The sequence below is a fragment of the Osmia lignaria genome, chromosome 3 (assembly GCF_051020975.1).
Source record: "Osmia lignaria lignaria isolate PbOS001 chromosome 3, iyOsmLign1, whole genome shotgun sequence".
Taxonomy (NCBI): domain Eukaryota; kingdom Metazoa; phylum Arthropoda; class Insecta; order Hymenoptera; family Megachilidae; genus Osmia; species Osmia lignaria.
Window position 1 is genome coordinate 11,504,658 of NC_135034.1, and position 23,013 is coordinate 11,527,670.

At 39.5% G+C, this 23,013-nt stretch overlaps 1 protein-coding gene across 6 annotated transcripts in view; it reads left to right on the top strand.

Annotated features, from left to right (window-relative positions):
* The window catches only part of LOC117608033 (uncharacterized), a 68,059-nt gene that overhangs the window by 21,216 nt on the left and 23,830 nt on the right, over positions 1-23,013 (top strand). For 4 of the 6 annotated variants that reach the window (XM_034332496.2, XM_034332499.2, XM_034332497.2 and 1 more), the window contains exon 4: positions 20,432-20,734. In XM_034332496.2, coding sequence (XP_034188387.2) covers positions 20,432-20,734 — 303 coding nt within the window. Of the gene's footprint in view, positions 1-14,386; positions 15,589-15,621; positions 20,016-20,431; positions 20,735-23,013 lie in introns of those variants that run through there. The other 2 variants (XM_034332500.2, XM_034332501.2) reach the window with 2 other exon arrangements.

Below are 23,013 nucleotides of genomic sequence, written 5' to 3' on the forward strand. Positions count from 1 at the left end.
GATTTGCTGGCTGCAGTACGAAGTTGCAACTTGGCTCGTTTATTTTATACCGTTAGTATTTTGAAGTCTTAGAATGTGCAATTTTGCTATTTGCTCTTTTACAATTTTGCAACTTGCTCCCCTATCGGTCAGAGAGATCGTACGATAGGGAATAGGAAGAAATATTAATCCTTTGTGGTGAAGAGAAGATCAAGTTAAGTACTTGAATATCTTCTTGGCTTTGATGTTTCTTGATTTTTCAAAGGATCAGAAGTATCCAAACAAACTTAACGTAAGTTAGTTTCAATGTTCAAAAGAGTATTACCCCCTTTCGATCGGATTTCGATTTAGATATCGTCATTGAACTTTTCCATTAGACTATTCTTAGGCACATGCAACTAGGCCAAACTATAGCTTTCAAAGGATAGAAGATGGATAAAAAAATACATACTGATCGAATTGAGTAACCTCCTCCTTTTCGAAGTCGGTTAAAAAATAATCAATTTCATTTGAATAATTTTTTGTTAGAAATCTTTACATTGCAAGCCGTCAATCAGAGCGTTTTTTAATTCTCTAAAAAAGGTATTCATAATCTAGAGGTCCACGGTTCAAATCCTTTTTTTTTTTTTTTAAATGACAGTTTCTTTCTTTTTGAGTACCTATTATTTATTAATTTATTAATAATTACTGCACTATTAATAAAAACTGCACCTTTTGTAGAATTTAAATGATGTTTTCTTTTATAAATTTACATGCGCTCATTTCTTATTACAACAGCAGAAAACATAGGATGACCTTGAAATTCCACTTCCGGAACTGAGATGCACATCACGAGATACTCCATTTAATTTTTCCTAATCAAATTTTTCTCTATCTCATCCCGTTTCAAAGTTACACATTTTATCCCGAGGCAAAAGCACAAAGGGCTAAAAGATACCCCCAGACATTATAACCAAAGGGTTTAACCTACATGGGAAGCTTTTCTTGCCACTGTTTTACAATTTCAGTAGTCTAGTTCCTCGGGCTCGCGCTTGTTAGGGCTTCGGAAAAGGAAGAGTGCCATCACCGGTGGCGCAGGGCGTAGTAATGAAGGGATGAAGAGGGATCAGGCTGAAGCGAAGAGAAAGAAAGATATATACGTATAGAAAACGAGAGGGAGATGAAAAAGGGAAGGTAAGGGTAGGATGAAAACGGATGTAGGGGAATAGTAGCGTCAGTGATGGGAGAGCAAGAGAGTGTGATAACGGGTGGGGTGAGGGTAGGGGTGCATTGATAGGGATGAAAAGGGAGGGATTGCCGCGTGCGCCAAGCACCCTGGCTGCCTCGTCACTCTTCGAATCCTCGGCTCCGCTCGGGTTGGGTTGGGTTCAACCCTTGTCGAGGGTTGGTCGAGTCGCACGATAGTGGGTGGTTGGGGTCGCGAATCTCTTCTCGACCGTTCCACCTCGACGTCCGTCGAAATAGAACGCGCGGGTATATCCTGCTCGATTTGCAGTTTAAGAATTAAGGGAGAAAGTGTTCGATCGGTACAGTGGAAAAATAAATTGAGAATTAGGGGAGGTAGAAAGCTGGATGAGTACATGGTGTCCCATGTTCTTTTAGAGGATGAGGAATATCGAAGGATTTCGTTGTTCGGTCGAGAAATAATTAAACATTGGTATTTTAAAAACTTTATTTAACCAATATATACAACGATGGCATCGGTTGGGTCAAAATGACCCTGTATCCGGCTAAGGTTAACGCGTGTGACGCAGATGAATTCCCAGATGAGGGGGTTGTTCGAAAAGCATACGCTTTCGACTCGCTTCCTTTGCTCGATAGAAGTTGCTCGTTCTTATTATTCCTCGTATGTTACGGCTACGAGATATCATCTTGAATACACAAGTTCGTAAATACAAAAATGCCTTGTTTCATGATTTAATTCTGAAGGGAACCGCCTGGTGGAACGAAACGACTCGTAATGCCACGTATATACACACTGTTATGAAATAAAGAAGCGAACGAGTACGGTCACTATACTTTTATCCGCACACTTTTCACACGAAACTGATACTTATTTATGTAAAATAATTATAATTTATTTGATTAATTACAGACTACGCGAGCAATTTTGAAACGTACAAATTATAGAGTAAATTATAACTATGGTATCTGCACTTTGCTTAGAATTTCAAAGTGTTGCCTCGAGAAGAGATATACGAGTCATTGTAATATTATCGTGTATTGTATCTATTGTTTAAAGAAACATGTTAAACTTTAGGGTTCCCTAGAAAAAATCACTGTATAAAGGAAAGAGGTCCCTAAGAATAACCCTATATCACCAGCCTAGTGTTCCTCTCGAGTTCCATACTGTTGGAATGTTTTATCTGGTTTCCCGCCAAGCACGCTCTTTATTTCGAATATGCAATTATATCAATAAATAATCATTATGAAATACGAAGGATAAACAAACATTAAGTAACTCTTGGAGATCTTTCGGTGTATCACTCATGTATGACTATAAACAGCTTGAAACAATACTTAGAAACTAAAGTCGAGGGACGATTATTATTACATTAGCCCTAGTTAATTTATTAATACTAATATTAACAATAATATATCCCCAGTAGAGTTAATACATACACGCATTAACGATTAAAATCATAATACGTGGTTATCGATCGAGTATACCGGCAGAGAACTCTTTCCCCTAGATTTCAGATCCTGGGGTTCCCTAGACAGTACCCGAGACTCTTCGCGAGCAGCAAAAAAACGGTACACACGAAACGGCGGAACTATTCCTCGTTCACGAATCATTAATCTAAGTCGGCGGATAAATCGAAGCGCCGGGGAAAGGTGGAAGCAACTTTGCTGTCGGAACGTTAAGGAAAGAGTTACATTTCGCGTGGATATCGGAGCCCCATCGTGCCCCAGTCTTGTTCCCTACAGTGACAGCTGGATCGATATATGGCGACGTTGCCGAGCGTGAACCCCGGAGCGCTCGCACGCGCTTCGTTCTCCAACGGATCAACTTTTGTCCCTGGATACATCACGTTCCTTCCGTATCTTACGGTCAATACTTATACGTTAGCAATTATGCACAGCAGTTTCCAAGCCCTTTATACACCAGAAACGTTTGCCGGTCGACCTTGTATTTATTTACGTATCGAAATATATCGTGTAAGGGGCACAGGCATCTCCTTCTCTCGGTTTACCTTCCATAGGCTGCTGGGATATTCCGGTTTCGTATGCACGTTCGGGATGAACGCTCGAAAGTCAAGTACCGGTACTCGAGATTGCGTGAATTTTCCGCCGGCAGCTTGATGAAACGAAAATAGAAGGCCATCCGTATATATACGCATGATTTTTCCAACGGAAGATCCCCACCTCGGAGATAATCAAACGGTCTATCCCCCTTTACATACCCGCGTTATTTCCATTCCATTGTTTTCCTCTTGGGTATCATTTTGTTTCGATAATACATACTGGGAATAATTGGACTAATTAATCGTAGAAAAATGGCGATATAGAAGAAGACGCACCAGGTGCGTCATATATCCATATGCGTACAGTTATATAAAAATTTTGCCACTCGGAGGCATAGAAACTTTGCTAGTTGTAAATGTAACGCTGTATAAGTCTAGGAACGTTAATGTAGATGACCATAAGATACATATTTATTTATCGCGGTATGTCGAACAGGTGCCTCCATAGCGCCGTTTGCCCGTGAAGTTCGCAAGGGCGAATACAGCCTCGATAAATAAATAGCCGGGAATATCGTGAATAGCGACCGGTTAGACGCGTGCACACAGCCCAGGTTCGTATGCACGACCCAGTTTCGCTGAGGAAACTATGTGGAAAACATTTTCCAACAGACTCCGCGTTTTGCCGCAGGACTGTAGCACCGCGTGGGCGCGTATTACCGCTTCGTGTACGTTCAGAATCGTGCATGTGCGGGCAGAAACTATTAGAAACCGGGCTCGTTCGATTCCATTATAGTTCGATCCACCTAACTGTCGTAATACTACGATACTCGACGGTCATCTATCTATATCCAGCGGCCATTATACAGCGTTTCATAATTCGAACCCAGCTGTATACGAGAAAGAATTTCTTTAAAACAAAGTTCAGTCAACTTCTTTATTATTTTTCTTTTAATCATTTTTTGTTAAGATTAACAATTAGCCGGTAGGAAAAGCTTACTACACACTCGTTAGTTACGAAAGTGTGTTCTAGTTAGTTCAGTGTTTGTCAGGTCCTTAAACAAGAAAATCCTGTTTGCTTAATGCTTTGTCCACTACGCGAGCTTTCTGTCTCTTTTGAATAGCAACTTGAAAAATGTTTGCGGGAGGAAGGACTTGGGAAAACATGCCATTCTAAATGTGCAAGAATTTTTCTGCAGGTAAAATTTCGAAGAGAAATATATTATAAATGAGATTCAAACAGAAAATTATGTTCCATTTTTCCAATTACGTTGGAATTTTCTTGAATTTTTCTCTTTTAATTGTTTCATTACATGTATGAAATTAATGACGTTGATCATCATGGATCCCATGGGTGTCCAAATATTCATAAATATAGAAGATTTGTTGAAAAGGATGTTCAATTTCAACAAGAAATTTTCTATCATGTTACTCTATTGTGTAGTGGAAAATGTTTCCGGCGTAAAAATGTAAGAAATACAAACAGAAATTGCTTCGAATGATCGTTGTCGAGTTTAGATCGACTATTCAGGGGAAAAAAAATATATATATAACAGTAGAAATACCAAGGGTCTATTACTTCGGTCTGATACATCGTGAAACTTTTCTGCAACGGGTTCAACAGAAGCTCCCGCATTTTTTCCTTTCCACTTTTCTTCTCTCCCCTTTTCTATTGGAATCTCATCGATGCCCACCAGCATTCCCTTTATCAGACCCTCTTATATTTCTTCTTTAACCTAATGTTGCGTTAAATTTCGATCGCTGTGCCATTTTATCCCTAAGAAAATCGCCATCGATTGATCTTCAATATTGCCTCTTTATTTAAATTAACAAATTAAAATAATTTACTGACACTATCCGAAATTTGTCTATTCTGTTCTATTATTAATTATTCAATTATACAAAATTTGGAACACCGACCATTAGTGACCCTCGCTGTAATTAACACGTTAATTAGTGTTTTGATTAATTATGATCTGAAGTTAGGAACAACAATGATTTGATTTCTCAACAGTTAATTTTCACCTGTTGCTGATCTAGTTCATGCTGCACTTATCGAAACACGAGGATGCTTTTGTTTTTAATTTTTGCAATCGTTGATTACTTCCTGTTGTCAAATTTCACTTAGCTTTCTAATATTATTTTCCTTGAAGTAGATACCGAATCTAATCCTAACATCGGCTATTTAAAATTCATATTCAGATTTCTTCTTCCTCACTCTGTTAGATTTTGTACATTTGTTGCAAAGTAAAAAATATTCTACCGAGTTGTATCATACTTTATGTCGAAATATTGTGCTGTTACTATAATGAACGTGTTCGAACGCGTGAACTTACCGCATCTAATTAACGATTTACAGTTGTGAGGCTACGTGTTGTTTGCATTTAATGATACTCCAGCCCGTTATTGAAAATACATTCCGTTAGTAACAGGATTTTTGCTCGAGGTAAGGCGTTAATTTATATCATCAGAGAACTATGTACACTGCACAGCGTTGGAATTGTGACTTAAAGTATTAAGGAGCAATTTTTCATTCAATTTCATTTCGAAGCGAATCAATAATGGACAGTTATAACGAACGGAATGATGGTCGAAGCAATGATTTATAACACAGTAGGCTGTTAAGCGAAGAGTCTAAAACAATTTGATGACAGAAAAGTACCGCAAAATAGCACTTGTGGCGTGTCAATTTAAAGCTTAAGATTGATTGAATATTACTACATAAATGTTTTGTTACTATTTTTAACACAAAATGGCTGGTTCTGTACTGAAAGAAACGATGGGTTATCCAATCCATAACTCACTTCCAGTGAAGAATTAATTAATTTTCAATAAGAATTTTAACGAAACGTTTATGTAGTTATTTTCAGCAAATCTTAAGCTTTAAATTGATATATCACAAGTGTTATTGTGAGATACTTTTATGTTACCAAATTACCTCGGAGTTTCTATGTTCCAACATCTTCCATTTAACACGCAACAACCTAATAATTCAACGTTTCTTTTTACACGAATTTACCAAGATGAATCAATTCGCGTAAAAGAACATCACTGTTTCGGTTTAAAAAAGGAGGTACAGGTGTGCTTGGTACACGGTGGATCCCCTGAAAAAATATAGTCCCTGGAAGATAGATGTTCACGTTGCACGGTGCAGCGTTTCTTTCCACCAGTTTTCTCTGTCTCTTTTATTTTTCGCCCGCAGTAAAAAGTGCTGTAATTTATTCGTAAATGACTTTTTAAATTATTTCACATTTATAGTAAGCAGATTCTGGGTCAGCGTAACTCTTCGTTACGCGGGGATATAATTTGAATAAATAATTCAAAAATAAATGATATTTAAAAGATTATTATTTTATTCATTTTTAGTTGGTCCAAATATTTAAGGACACTTTAGTGGTGCAGACCCATCTTAATAAAAATAAAATAGATAAAAAATTAACGGAATTGAATTAAACCCCAAAGGGTTAAATTGTAATTGGCGTTCCCCTATCCTACCCAGATGTGTGATTCTTACCTTTCCAAAGGTAGTTCCGGTACCTAACACCTGGTGACGAAGGACGAGGAAGTAACCAAGGGGTTTCTCTTACGTAACATCAAAGATGCCAAGAAAATAAGAAAAAGGAAAGAGAACGGTTAACTCCCTCTTTGCAGAGGACACCGGAGTTGTCGTTCGGCTCGATTGCTCGTTGCATCCCAAAGGTGTTAGAACCCTTTTCTCTAGCGTCAGTTTAACCTCCATTATTTCCTTGCAAATGGTTACCTTATCTCTCCAACTCTTATCGCAGTGATTTTTCAAACTGGATTATAAAGAATGATAAATTATTAGGAAATAACAATAACAAACGGTTCTCTGAATTGGGTTGATTAAACTCGAGAATGTTACACTGTTAGATAATAATATGGAATATTATACCAGCCGAGCCAATCGCGTACACTTCTGTCCGCTTTTCTTACGCCTGGATCAAGGTAATGAAATACCTGCTGTTACAGTGTAAGACGGCGAGGCTTGAATTACATCTTGGATTTCGTGTCTGGTTACAAGTTACACCGCGTTTATTGTGATTCTAAGCTGACCATCGTCCTCCGCTTTATTATTTCTATCCGCGTAACCTACTAATTAAAACACAGTACCTATGAAATCGTAGATAAACTTCGGGACGATGTAATTTTTGAACAAGGGATGCATATTTCTCGCAATGTTATTATTATTCCTGGAAACGGACCGTGTTTGTCCGGTTTCGGTGTCTTCTCGTCTATGGTTCAGATTTTACGATTTCTCGTAAACGGAACGATCTAATTCTCGCTCGCGTCACGTGTACAAAGAAAAAGAAGGGTTGGAAACGTTCCGTAAAGCGACTTTGGTTTTCGTTCGAGTCACCGTGGGTGGCGCGTGGTCGTGCGAGGAAACCTGTACGCGTCCCTCTGTTTAATGACGCTCTATTTCGGTCGATGGCATTCGAACTCTCGCTTGAAGCTTTGTCAGTCAACAGGAAGAGATAGAATTTAATTTTCCACGGAGCACGTTTCCTCTTTCGTGATGGGGGGAACGTGTTGCGGCGATTCGATTAAAAATAAGGCACCCTTGAACGGGGTAGCAACAAAGAAGATTTTGTTAAATTAATATCTAATACTTTTTATCCTCTGCATTTCAATGAATAAAAGAATAAAAAATGGCAAATGTAGAATGAAAAAAAAAAAAGATAAAAATAGAATTATGCGGAAGGTGGTATAATTATCAATGTATTGCCTAATAACGTCGTGTCATTCTCGTAACGCGAATCAACGATCACACGTGACAAACACGAGTCGCAGTTGTGACGTGTACAGCTGTATTCAACTATCGTCATTTTTCAATTTATGCAACGGATGAACTCCTATGTTAAGTCCATAGTCTGATAGATTAGCGTTTTCTTCAACCGTGCCATTTTTACATGTTAATTGCTGCAGGTTAAAAAAAAAGAGCCACCTCTGATACGTGACACATGGTGACAAAGCAAATTGCGAGAGTTTATATAAATATGTTGCTCGTTTTGTTTCGTGCTCTTCTAATAATTAATTCAATTTTTCTGTTGACTATTTGTTTCTATAATAGAATGTTGAAATACGGAAAATTGTATCGTGTAAATTCTCGAGTACGACCTTTGACCTGGTTTTCATGTAGAGCAAAAGAGTGGTCGAAACACTAAATGCACCACGCTGAACGCGCTAATCGTTGTTAAACGTTGCACGTGATTAATCAGCTTCGTTGGATACAGCTGAACGATACACTTGTCGCGTGAAGCACCTCTCGATTCGCTTTCCCTTATTAAACCAAGGTATTGATTTAATTTTCGGGTCAAGATTTAAGTATTAAGCAAGCCTGCAGCTTTGGTCCTTTCGCTCTAGTTACCTTGCACGGTTACATCGTTCGTTATATATAAATGTGTTAAAAAAGACGCGAAGGAAAATAGATGTCAAATCAAATTTTCCCGCGCACACGTTTGTGCGCAAGTGGTGGGGACTACAGGCCTATACATATGAGGCCCTGTCCCCTCCACCGTCAGTCTCCTCGGGAGCGCCAAGGGGGAAAGGTGGGATGTACTTCGCCATTTTCCTTGGCGAAGCCTACTTTGCTCAATGCTGTACACAATAATTTTGTATAATACATAGTTTTTAACCCCCGAATGGCGGACCATGGAGAGGGTCTCAATTTGAATTTAATTTTGTATTTCATATTACTTTTATTTTCTAAATTTTACACTTTTATAAGTTTGGGGCTCGTGAGGTAAACTTGAACAAAAGTAAAATTATTTCAATTTCTGAATCAAGAAGAAATCTTCGTGCAACGCGAAGCGTGTTAAATGCATACTGATGAAGTAATATAATTTTTTATTGCTCGTGATTGTATAATAATTCTGCTTTTGAACAGTTTCCGCCTTACGTCAGGCAGCAATCCGCTATGTTTAGCGAACGTTTATTTCATTGCAATCGTTCCTGTAGATTCGTCGGTGAGAAATGATGTCATGTTGACAGATTGAAAGTGCTGTAATGGAAATATTTTAAAAAATTCGATAATTTATGCGAAGAAAAAGAAATTGAAAATCTTGATTTTAAATGGTACCGTGATATTTGTAACGTAGTATGTTTAAATGGTTGTATCCTTCATAACGTGTCCGTCTACATATTACCATTTTCACTGTGCCAATCAACGTGTTAACTGACCCCACTGCTGAGCTCTTAATACTAGCGTCACTCTGATTGTACGAATACTCGTGTAAACTGTCGAGCAAAATTAGTCGAATTTAATTCAATGAATCCACTTTAATCTTCACCGACGAATAAGAAATCCCGTTTTGTCAAAAATACTTATTACTTTGATATTAAAGGAATGAAATTTTATAATACGTTCTATAAAATGATAATGAAGGATCAGAATCGATCGAACATATAGAATTAAATTTATAACAGACTCGTAACAATAAAATCATTGTTTCACGGTGGAAAGTGGGATAAATTGGTTGAACGATTGAGTTCTTTGGACAATTGATAAGACTGACCTCGCTATTCAATGGTCTATCATGGATCTAATTGTGGATACAGAAGAAGCATAGCAAGATTAATCATCGCGATGCTCTTATAGTAAACATTCTGATTATTTTTAGACGTAGCTTGCTTCAGTTTCTGAAAATAATTTTCAATAATTTTGGGGGATAATATTTTACTGTATTTACTTTCCTCTATTATTAGGCTTCTGATGAAGCGATAGATTTATTCATAGAACTTCAATTAGCTTTTTTTCGATTAGAACTCTATGCTTATTAAATATTCATTAAATTAGTGGTAGTCTACTCGTTGTGAAATGTCCTGATTGAACTTCATAAAGAAATAGTACACGAATTCCATTCTGATCCATTGTTCGTTGCGATTGATAACCAATCATTTTCTATTAAGAATATTGATAAATTCTTTATATGGTAATTTTTTTAAAATCTTAAGCTTCAAATTGATGCAACACACCTGTCATTTTACGATACTTTTCAGTCATGAATTCATATGAGACTGTTCATTTTGAAATATCCAAAGAAAATGTGCACACGTGTTAATTGTAGAATAATTTTAATTTTATATAAATTCTTAAGTCGATGCCTAACGAATTAATTAGCATCTTCCGGGAGTAGAGCTCCTCGTACCCTTCCAGGCGAGCGTTAATTTGGGTTAAGGCGTTGGGCAGGCTACCAAATTTCATTGCACACGATGAATTCACATTACCTGTCCTTTGTGGCGATTTTTTACTTCACAGAATTTGACCACGTTGACGTGAAAGTTTAACGTGGGCCAGTCACGTTCGTGGTTCATCGACCTCGTTCAAAAGAAACCGGCGGTGTATAGGCTTTGCTCCTCGTTACGTTTCATACGTGCTTGCTTAATGAGCATGGCGAATTCTAGCAACGTTTCAAATACGTTCGATTCGTTTCTATTCACTTCTGTTCCATTCTAGGCGACTCTGTTCCTTGCAAATTCAAACTTTTCATTCTACTCGGCACGGTTCTATTCGGTTTTCTTCAGTTTCACGGAATTCTATTTCGATTCATTTAATTTTAATTTATTTTATTCAATTTTCTACCGTTCTACGCGATTCTATTCGATCGCATTCGATTCTACGCGATTCTATTCGATCTCATTCGATTCTACGCGATTCTATTCGAGTGCATTCGATTTTATGCGATTCTATTCGATTATCTATTCGATCGTATTCGATTCTACATTGTTCTATTTCATTTAGTTTCGTTCCTTCGCGATTTTTTTTTGTTGAATACGTTTAATTCTACGCTGTTCTATTTAAACGCATTCAATTCTACGCGATTCTATTCGATCTCATTCGATTCTACACGATTTTATTCGAGTGTATTCGATTTTATGCGATTCTATTCGATTATCTATTCGATCGCATTCGATTCTACATTATTCTATTTCATTTAGATTCGTTTCTTCGCGATTTTTTTTTTTTGAATACGTTTAATTCTACGCTGTTCTATTTAAACGCATTCAATTCTACGCGATTCTCTGTTTGATTTTAATCCGTTCCCACGCGATTCTACTTTATTCATTCGACTCTACTTATTTTTCTATTCAACTTTAATTCATTCTACTTTTCTACCCAATTCATCGCATTTCTGTGCAATTTAGTATAATACTATACCATTCTATTCGATATAATTCCATTCTGTGCGATTCCATACGATCGCATACGATTCTACAAGATTCCATATGAATGCAATCAATTGTAGGCGAATCTATTCGATTACATTCCATAGCTACCGAAGCTTAAATTGATCAATTTTATCAATACAGGTTAAATTTATCAATTTTCTCAATTTTCATCCTGCTATGCAAACCGTTTTCTCTTTCCTTTTTTATCTACATTTTTACCTTCAAGTTTTTGAAATAACAATAGAATATTAAATTATTATTCCCTGGAATCCAGGAAAATTTATTGCATTACGAATGATCGTCAAACTGTCTATACTTCCTGTTTATTATATTTTTACTACATATTTTTCTCATATGTAAATATTCATTTTTGAACGAGACGTATTCGAATAATTTTCCTTCATTTATCTGCGTATATTCCGGAAGATCTATAAAAAAAAATTGTACAAACTTTCTCCCGTGTTTATTTCTATCCACGATTTCCATACATGCAGCTTTTCACGCATTGCGTTCACGTAGAAGCGTTTCTACTTTTATATTCACCGATGTGTCTCCAAAACAAAACGATACATTCAATCTTGCCTCTTGAAACCGATCGAATTTGCAATGGATTCGGTGTTTCAGAAGATCTTTAATTATTTTCAAAATCTGTGACATTAATCAAATCTGTGTATTAATAAAAATATAGAAAATGCAAGGTTGCAATTTTTTTTTAAATTTTAATTACTCGGGCTATGGATGACCCAACTTGACAAATCTCGAATATCAGCCCATCGGTGCTTTTTCTTTCGAAGATAAAATGAAAAAAAAAAAAAAAGAAAAAAAGGAGGAAGGAACACAGTGCCTAGTAAGCGATAATATCGCGGCCGCAATTACAATGACTGGCATAACAACAATGTTTTCAAACGTAGGAGGATTTAATTACGCCGACGAGGGAAATTTTTCGCGGTATTACAAAGTTTATTTCGAAAGCCGACGAAACTATCCGGCCTCCTCGAGGCACGCGGAACGAGCTCTGGAGAACGCCAATTAAAACGTAAACGCGTAACAACGATGGGATCTCACTTTGATGAATGTAAGTTTAGACATGACTCGTATAGGATAGGTGAACAAAAACAACGCGGAACGTAAATTCAACTCATTCATTGGCCTTTACCTCTTCGTCCTTCGTGACGTCAATGGTGAAAGAAAAATGTTTCGTTCGTGTATTCCATGCTTGAAAGACTGAAATCTTTTATTGGCTCCTCTTAGGTTTTACAATCAATCAGTTTGATTCAAAGTTTTATCATTAATATCACTTTGGTTCTCAGTTTGTTTTTTTATTATTATTCACCCTCGGACGGCGGACCATGGAGAGAGATCCAAGTTTAATTTACTGTAATATTTTACATTATTTTAATTTTCTAAATTTTACACTATTCCTTTAAAAATTATACATTTATTATTGATCAATATTCTTGTACTTGTTTGGGTCATCATCGACCTAAGCTCCACTGGTCAAGGGTTAAATAATACAAGGGTGTAGTTAGTTTCAATATCTCCTAGTTATATAATAACAATTTTTCGTTGCGTACATTGATATTGTTAATTGTTCCTCACTTCCTCTCGCCTTCATGGTTCTCTTAGAGTACACACGTGTGCACAATGGCGGTAAGAAAGTAGCAGCGAAACGTACAAACCAAACAATAGTTCTGGCGCAAAAGAGCCAGTCCTTTCGTATAGAAACCATAGAAAAAGAAGAAGATGGAAGTTTCTTCACGATGTCTTTTGAAATAGCTGCACCTGCAATCGTTTCATGTGGAAGTTACGCCACTGTATTATTCCCTTCACCTCTTTCTCTTTTCCCATCTGTTGGTCTACATATTTCGTTCAGTTTCCTGTGCCTGGAACCACCATCTTTTCGATGGTGTACTATTTAAAAGAGGTGATGACCTTGAGATCTATAGAACGTCCCCACTTCCGGAGTTGACGCCTGCATCACGTGACGCTCCAACATTTAAGTTTCCCTAGTGACGTTTATTTCTATCGTCCACCATTTTAGAACTATACCCCAGTCGCGTGAGACGCCGCGTATAGCGTGGAATGTTTACGATAAGAGTACAATGGATTCTTTATTTTACCGGTTGTTGACTTTTCGATCGGATATACGGGCGTATCTTTTTTATTTGCAATGCTGTTGATTAACTATTCATTTGTAACCCTTTCACGATAAAAGGAGCGAAGATTACTTAGGTTAGGATTCCATGCGTCGCTGTTGGTAAAACAGGCCGAGTACCGTGCATGAAAATAATGAGCATCGAAGGAGACATCGAGAAACGTTCGGCTGGCAAAGCTCGCGATAAATACAGTCTTTCCCCTCGTTCTCATTGTTTTTTTTTCTTTTCTTCTTTTCTCTTTTGCACGCGCAGTTAGCAAGCAAGGAATCGAACGACAAGGCTCTCGGCTTTCTCCACGATGCAAGGGGGAAGCATAAACGACAAACGTCAAACGGAATATAGGCGCGGTGGAGTTGTAATACCGACTACCGTTACTTCTCATTCTTCTACCCCTTACTCTTCTCCGCCTCTCTTCTCGCCTTTCTCTCCCACACCTTCCCAGCTAACGATCTCCTTTATAACCTGCCTCGAGATACGCCTTCGACGTTTCTGCGACACGTTTCGATCCTCGCCTACCTTCCCTTGCTTCGCCATTCGGCTCGGTCGCCTTGAAAAGAGTAGGATATTCTGGTAATCCCACTTGTTTGTTGACCGCCGTCAGGTAGTTTCCACTTCTGGAAGTTAACGACGGTGATTCGAAAATGACTTCTCAAGATTTCGCGATATATCCGCGCTTTTTTCTCTCTGTTCGTTAACATATTAACCGCTCCGATGGCCATCGCTAAATGGCGCTATGAATTTTGATTAGGTGTGTGGCCAGGAAAGAAGGAACGATATAGGACTTCAAATGTCATTAATTTTTTATTAATAACACAAAATTACATTTTTGCTTTGTTATTTATAAACAGATTTCTTCATGAACAGAAGAAAATAATGAGAAGTTATTATCCTGACTCGTTATTTTATCATTTTATTCTTGTTTGAACTTCAGACAAGAACTTCCTTGATACAAGAACCTGTTTGCAGTTCAAATAAGGATAAATAGATTTAAATAATAAAATTACGTGTTCACTTGAATTGGCTAACTCAGTCGTTTCCATTGGTCGATGTATCATCAAGTATCAGTGAAATATCGATAACTTATCAGTGATCAACAATAGCGCCTTTAACGCGGAGTATAAATCCTACAAGGTCTTTCTCAAGTTTTTGATAATCCGAGGTGTAGGCTCAAGTCTGAAACTCTACCGTATATCACAGTCGTGCACTGTACGTGCAAATGTGTCTCCTTTTGCCTTTCATTCTCGTCCGGACTGCGTATCTGCATTAAAATAACGGCACCTCGGCTACGACACAGACGGCAGTCACCTAACGTGACTATAGCTTCGACCTCGAACCCACGCGGCCTCGTAGTCGACGACGGACTGCTTGCTTGCTTTCTCCCTTATATTAGAATAGGAGAGCAGATAACGCGAGTGAATTATTGCCACGATTGCATTCGCGTTGATCCTCGCGCGTCCCGTCTTCCTCCGTCTTCGTAATCCGTTTTTATTTAAACGTCCGTGCCCCCAGCGAGTAAGAAACGACGGTAGAACGCGTCGGTGGCTGCTGCCACGTCCCGTCCGCCTCGGTTCCCGGTCCCGCGTGTTTTATGTGCCAAGGAAGTTTCTGTGTGAGGTCCACGGCGTCTTCTGCGAAAGACGGTAATAGAAACGTCGCGTGTATTGTAATAGCCGGTGTTGATAACCTTCGTCTGCGGAGAAGCGTAAATAACCGAAGCTTGTACTATCGTCGCTGCTGACATTGTCCGCGAGCTTTTGAACCTGTCGGATCTTGGTCGCGCGCGTGCCGCGACTTCCCGTTAACTTCGCTCCGGTAAGAAATCATCACTATCGGGTTTGTGAATCGAAATAATGTATTTCGTTGCATTTCGATCGGTTAAATTAATATTCTGAACCACGTGGCAGTTCTGATATTTCAAGTGTACACTTTGGTGCGGTGTAAGTTTCTTTCGGATAAGAACAGGAGTATTAACTTTGAAGGTTAGGGTATGGTTTAGTATTTATTTCAAAAGAAAGTAGTTCGGTTGACCTAGAGTGGAAAGCCAAGTAACGTGCGTCGCCAACTCTCAGTAAGGAACCTTGGTATGTATAAGAAAAAGCATAGTATAACTTTTTATTAATAATAGTAGACACTGTACAAGTTAAATAATGTCACGGCACACCGTCTATCGATCAAATGGTTAAAAAAATGTGGACTTATCTAATCAGTCATAGAAGTAATCCCCCGGTATCGACGAACGCGTCATACCAATATCAGATGCGGCGTTAACAAAAACACAAATCGAAAGAAAGCAAGAAGTCAGGCTGACACGATCGAACGGTCGCGTAAATTCGCTGCGCTGTAACTGCACAATTTCGTTCGCGAAAGTCGTGTCGCGTACCCGCTCCCCTTTTCGGTATTCTATCCCTCTTAAAAGTGTGCGCGTCCGTTTCATCTCGCTCCACCGTTCGCGTGCTCCCTATATTCCCCTTTTTTTCCCCCCTGCACCTGGATCACGTTGCATTGTTCGGTCTGGCAACGGATATACAGAAGCGAAATGGCAGCAGGAGAGAAGCCTGAAAGAAAGAAGATCCAGAAGAAAAGGGACAAGAAGGAACGGCCGTTGAACGAAGAAAAACGAAGAGGACAAATGGCGACGTCGGTGAAGGGGTAGGGAGAGAACGGAGATGGAGGGTGTGAAACGTGAGAGACAGAGGAAGGACAAGGATAGAGGGAGAAGTAGAGAAAGAGAGAGAAAAAAGGCAGAAAGCGTGGGGGCTAGAGAGAGGTGTTTTTCTTCCAAAGGGAACTTTGCACGTTCGTCTTGCTAGTGGCACGACGCCGCGCCACGCCACGCCACGCCGTGGTGGAATCGGGGAGGGGGCAAGCGAGTTGTCAGTACCCCGAGAGAGTCGGGGTCGTGGCGGTATAGAGAGAGGGAAAAAGGAAGGAGAGGTAAGCCGATAGGGGAGTGGAACGGGAACGGGTCGACGAGGATAGGGGAGTCTTTGGACACTACGCGATACGAGGAAGGATAGAATCGAGCCGAATCGTGGTGGGGTGGTTCTCGGCTAGAGGAGAAGGGCGTCAGCTGCGTAGAGGCAGCTGAAGAGGGGCCAGGGGGTAAGAGAAGCGGTTGGAACGAGGAGAGCTGAGTCATAGCGCTGTTGCCACGTCCTCGCCGGCCTCGTTGAGGCGTCCCAACACTGCTGCTTGCGACGTTTGCGGCTTATGTCAGTGTCGTCTGCCTAGAATGGTACTGTTGGAAGACTTTTCGTATCTTCTACGCTTAGATAGAATAGAGCATCTCTCTTTGAACACAGGTTTATTCTTAAGCAAATCTCACCTCTCATAGGCTTTTAACCTACTTGAATTTGAATCATCATTTTTGCTCTAGAACTTGTCTTACTCTAGATTTTCATAGGACAAATTAGTTGTTTTCAGGAATAGAGTGAAATCATGAAAACGACGGTGTCTGGTTCTTTAACCTCCAAAGGAAATTTCCGGCAATACCGACATCCTCGTAGTACCAGTCAGCTTTTTTTATTCGATTTGCTGTGAACCAAGGTGGAATCACGAGAGGGCAAGAGGGGGTCGGGAAGAAGTCGAAGAACAAAAGCCTTCTTTCTTTGTTGTTATCCTGGTAGTGCCCGTTCGGCATTGTATTCCTTTTTATTCGTACCGTTCTTCGTGGAATCGTAGAACCTCCATGTATTGTTGTTAGATCGACACATTCATAGGGCATGGAATTTCGAGATCCAAAGAAACGGAAAGCATCCCTAACCATGGATCCTTTTTTTCCAATGATACTCCCCTCCGCGGTGAAAAGTTACAATTTTAAGGCAGCCTTTACGTAACGCGGAACGTTCCCGTCAAGTTTCTACGATGAAAGTTTGATCGGTGAATTTTACAATGAGTTTCCGCGAACCGAGAAAATCGTCCGCTTCCTTTTCCTTGCTACAAACTAAAATCCTACCAGTGCGATACGTTAATTGATTTGTACAAGTAGAGAATTTTTCCGTCTCCCTTTCCCTCTTTCCACACACATACACACACCGGGGTAGGAACTCTTAACCGTGGGCCGATGTATTGATTTCCTGTACGTCTCCCATTTCAAACGTAGAAAGACAAACGATCATTCAAGTGGATGCCCACTATGGTGGATCATGAGATTCGATTCCTCAAAGGAACTGTTCCGATCAAACACGTAGTCGATGCACTTTCAATATTTATGGATAATCTGTTCATTTCACATTTTTTATATTAATATTAATCGACCACCGGAAGGTTACCATTCCGGTATGAATTTGATCAGAAAACGATGGCCGATAAATGGGACTTTGTATCACTGAAAAATTAAAAATCGCAGGAACGAAGAACGTCATCGTCACACACTTGGATATTCCGTGTTAATTATCACTGTATTCCCTCGACACAGTAGATACGTATTCAGTTCATAGACCCGGTGTCGAATAATTTAAAATCAGTCGGAGGATACGGGTGGTACGTTTTCGCGCGATGACCGTGCCTTCGGTGTCTCCTTCGAGAGGGGGTCCTCCCGGTACGTTGCAAACTTTTTCGCTACGGAAAAACATGACTCTGACCTAGAAACTTGAAATTTATGGAAAGTCATGCTAATGTTTTCACATGAAACTCCTCATAGTTCAGAAACGAAGGAATCGAGGTTGGGAACGAGTCTGCCGAAGTAAAATTCCTCGACAAGCAGCGAACGAGAATTTCTGGAGGGGAATGGGTACGGGGTTCGCGGCTCGCTTGCCAGCCAGCCAGCCAGCCACCGTGGCACTTGGGTTCTCTCCCCCTTCCTCTTCTGGCCTTCTATCTTATTTCTTCTCCTCTCGTCACTCCTCTCTCACCCGCTTTCACTCATGCGTGTCAGAGAAAAGGACGTTTGCCGTGTATGTGTGTGAATATATATATATATATGCAAGAGTTTTCAGTACTTCATGACTGTACGTGGATATGTGAGCGTCTCACGCGAAGATGTGTAGGGGAAGAAAACAAGAGGGGGTGGGGGGCAGTGGGTGCCAAGTGGGATGGGATGGGAAGTCTTGCAGCCACAACGTACAGATCGCGATCAATTCTCTTTCGCAAAATATCACGTAGAATGACGCTGCCAATAATTCCGAATTAATATAAATCCTCGTTTATATCCACTGGTTTTAAAAAAAATTCACTTTATGGAGTAGCCATTGCACTCATCGTGTAAATATTTTAGCGAAGAAACGAAATTTCGAAATTAGCACTCCACACATCACACGGTTAAATGATCCGCAAATATCCAACGTAAATTGCCATATTACAAGTAAACGCGGGAAATGTGGAATGAGAATGATTGCAGGAATCGCGTGTGAACGGCACATAGGTGTTGCGGCTGCCATTTTGTGAGAACAATCTTCCAGAAGATGCGTACGTCCTGATATTAAAACTTATTCGTTTCAGTCGTTCCACCTCTCCTTTTGTCGAAGAGAAATCGAGAGATAAGTCCGAAAAATGAGTTGCCGAATCAGAAATCGTTCTAGAAAACGTAATCTCTTCTTACACACGGTTTCAGACTGTTTCAACACGCTAAACAAATTTTCTACATATTTCAAGGAAGACGAGCAACAGCGAGGAAGATAATAAGCCGTTAAACAAAGAGTTCGCGTGCCTTTTTCTCGCCATCGAATCACACGCAATATGGTAGAGCGACCACGCCCCATTCCAAAACGATCCGACATAATCACGAAATATAAAGAAGCGTTCTGATATTGCGACAAATCGAACGTGTCCTCCATTGTATTTTCGTTATTTTACAAAGTAAATCCACCGTTCGTCGATTTCGTAACGGCCTAACAAATACTTTCTGCGCAGTTAATCCAAGCGAACTATCAGTCCAAGGTGTCGCCCAGTTCTCGCGCATTCTCCCTCGCGTTAATACTGACGCCTGTGAGCGTAAAGAACAAACAACGGATTATTTTGATATGCATTTTCCGTTGGTATTATTGTAAGCTGCGTGTATAATATGGTCCGGAAGAAAAAAAAACAGAGGCTTTCTTCGGAAGAACGCACAAGAAAATACGTGCGACTCACGCGAGATTAGACGAACAACTCCCCGAGATACTCTGAAACCGTTGAAGTCTTTGCGCTTGCGCACAGTATTCTTCTCTGGATCGACCAATCAGCGCGCGTCCCTCCCCACTCCCGTCGGTTACCCTACCTCACCTAGTAAGTCCGTTTCTACTACCGCGCCAAGCTTTCTGTACATAGGGTGTGCCAGAAACAACTTTGGCTCTTTGTTTTCTTTAATTTCGTCGAAATTCAATATCTCCCTTCTCTGTAGGATAAAAACAAGCGCGTTTTCTTTAAGCCTACCGATTTGCAATTGCAATGAAGCAAAATGAATAAAGAGCGTACTGTTTCATTTCTTGAAAAATAAACCTACACACCTGCTGAAAAAAGAGTAATTTGACTCTCCGAGTTTTGCGCGGTAACGGTAACTTGATTATTGAGGATTACAGCTTATACCGAGGTATGGATATCGTAAATTTAGTTATAAAAACTTGTCTTTCTTCCAGCGTAGCAAAGAAAGACTTCTATTGAAATTTCATTCCATTTCGTCATTATTATCATACTTTTTATCACTTCATATTATATGCCTACGTTGCATAGTTCATCTAACTAGTGAGATGTTGTTTTGCAATCTTATGAAATCATGGTCTAAGATAAATGCCCCAAAGACCTGACGTTCCCTTGGTGTGTTACAATATTTGCAAAGACATCCATCTATCATACTACTAGAATCATAAACTTTTATGTTATCGTCGATTACATAACCTCTATTTACAGAATTGATTTACCAGAAAAATGTACTTCTATCACATAAGCAAGTTGAAATGCTTAGCAAAATGTTGTAATTAAAATTGGATTTTTCTGTGAATGTTTCAGGTATGGACGCGTGCAGAGCGTCAAGTTGCTGCCGCGGGGCGAAGAATGCCCCGTGGACGGAGGTTCCGGTGGTTCCCTCGGAGATGGCAACGAGGGTGGTTCCGGTTCCAGTTCAGGCAGCGGCGGCAGTGGCGGGGGCAGCGGTTCCTCAGGCAGCACCGGGGGTGCCTCCGCGACGGTGGCGTTCATGGATATCAAGTCCGCAGCGAAGGCCCACGCGACTGAGCATACCTTGGACGAACGAGCCCTTACCACACAATACTACGAGCCCCAGCATCTACAGCACAGGTTTCCCTCGCACGGGTAAATTTCATTGCTTTCATTTACTTTGACCCTAATTTTTTTTTGAACACCCTGTATATCATGAATCTTGTCTGGTCGACACTTATCGTTAGGAGGCACTTATTTTCTGTTTTGTTTATTAAAACTATTAATAGGAAGTTAGACGTAATTAAATAGAACTACAATGATATTCAAAAATGAAACCCTTATCTATTTGAAAAGTTTCATCATTTTTTAGCCCAAAGGAATTCAACAAGTTTTTATTTCTCTTGTAAGGTGGTGGGATATTTTGGTTGGCGAAATGGCACGTATATAAATGTTTGCTTTTTGTGATGAGTCACGTTGCAAGAATTAATTAAATCGCACGTCACACAGGAAGCAGGTAAAACGACATTGAAATGTTGTTACGGACGAATGGCTGTTCCCCATTCTCTTTCATTTAACAAAATTTACATACGGTCTATTCTAATTTTTTTTTTTTTTTTTTTTTGTTTCATGATAACTTTAACCTTACACCTGTCGTTTTGAAAAAAGTAGAGCAAACAATTATTTAAAAATACTTTATAAATGTTACGTTACTGTTCTAGTCATTTATCAATATCGCAAGTCATTTTTCATGATACGATAATACACTTTAGTGTACATTTAGATATCAGTGGGAGTATATTTTCGCAGTAAAAAGTAGTGTGATAAAATTTGAATCATTTACTTAAATTTCAAATTGTGCTCTACAACTCTAGAATAAAAAGAGTCTGAAGTTCAGAGTTACATTTATCGATAAAGTGTATGAGTGCAAAGCAAGTACTTATGTTCTGAAATGCTAAACAGATAAGAATAACGAAAAATGTTTACTTCGTGTCGTTTCGTATTAGATACAATATTGAGTTGCCGCGATTTTGATAGCAATCGCTACATTGTGGCCAAACGTATCTCGATCGTATCGAACCTCGAACTCGAAGCTTTGATTTTTTTCGCGCGCAAACTATACACAGTTATTTTTCAATGGCGTTACCTCGGTCTTTGCTATAGATTTATTTAATAATTTGGCGCCAGGATAAAAATACTTTTGATTCAGTATGAATATTGTTGCTTGTATTTTAACCTTTGCAGTGTTACGGTCAAGGCTGACTCGACCCCGTGGTTTCATAATGCTTATTTTCGTTTCGATTCGGACGTTGTACACACAGATGTGTTCTGAAACTTTTTGCAACGTCGTAAAAATGACTTATTTTAAAACGCTCGAAAAATAAATATATTTTACGATGTTTCGTGTTGTTTCAACACTTTGTGGAAAATAATGGATTTCTATTAACCTTTGAAAAATGAATACTTTGGGAGTGACGTGGCACACGACTACAGAGTCATTTTCATTCGTTACCATTTTTAAATATATGTATTTTACGTATAAATATTTTTATACATGGCGGCCAACCCGAGTACCGATAAATGACCGCCATCAATAAGGAGCTTTAATTTCCTGTACTACCCGACCATTACCAGAAACGTACCGAACGTTTTAATAACTCAATAAAATATATTCCGTCGCTTCCAGAGTCATTCTGTTGAAATATATGTCCATGGCTTTGGAATAGATTTAAACGAAATTGAAGCAAACCGACGCGACGCGTTAAATACGTCGCGGACAAAGGAATAACCCGATAAAATCCATTTCCGCGTTCGAATTGTTCGTTTAATAACGAGTTCCATAAATCAGCTTTATTCCTAAAACGATTTTCCCCTCTGTATTCGTTCGTCGCTTTCGAAATAATGCAACAAACTCATTGAAACAATTTTCATTACCAATGTGGCCGAACAATCTATAGCCGTCCACAAGCCTTAACCTAATAAACGCTTCGGTATATACAACACCTACGAAGCCATATTTTCTGCTTGTTTTTCAGAACGCAGATTGTACTCGTGTTTTCTCGTCGATCGTACGGTGCAACGTAATACAATTATACCAATATCGCTCGTCACGAGCACACCACATAGTCCCCGCACCGAATCGCGTTCATGGAAATAAACTGGCTCGATAATAATCGATCAACGAAGGCCGGTTATCATGTTATTGTTCGTTGGCACATTGACGTGTTCGTCGTCGTAATCCATATTCACGGTGGTGCCACTCTTCGAACTTCGAAATCTTTTTGCCACGCACTTGTTTTACCAGGCCACGTGATATACATATACGGTGTCGCTTTCCGTCCCGGCTATTCCGGTCTCCGTACGCGTTCCGATTAAATCCCCGTCCATTAAACGAAGAAGCTACTTTTCTCTGCTGTTCTTGTAGCGACAGTAAA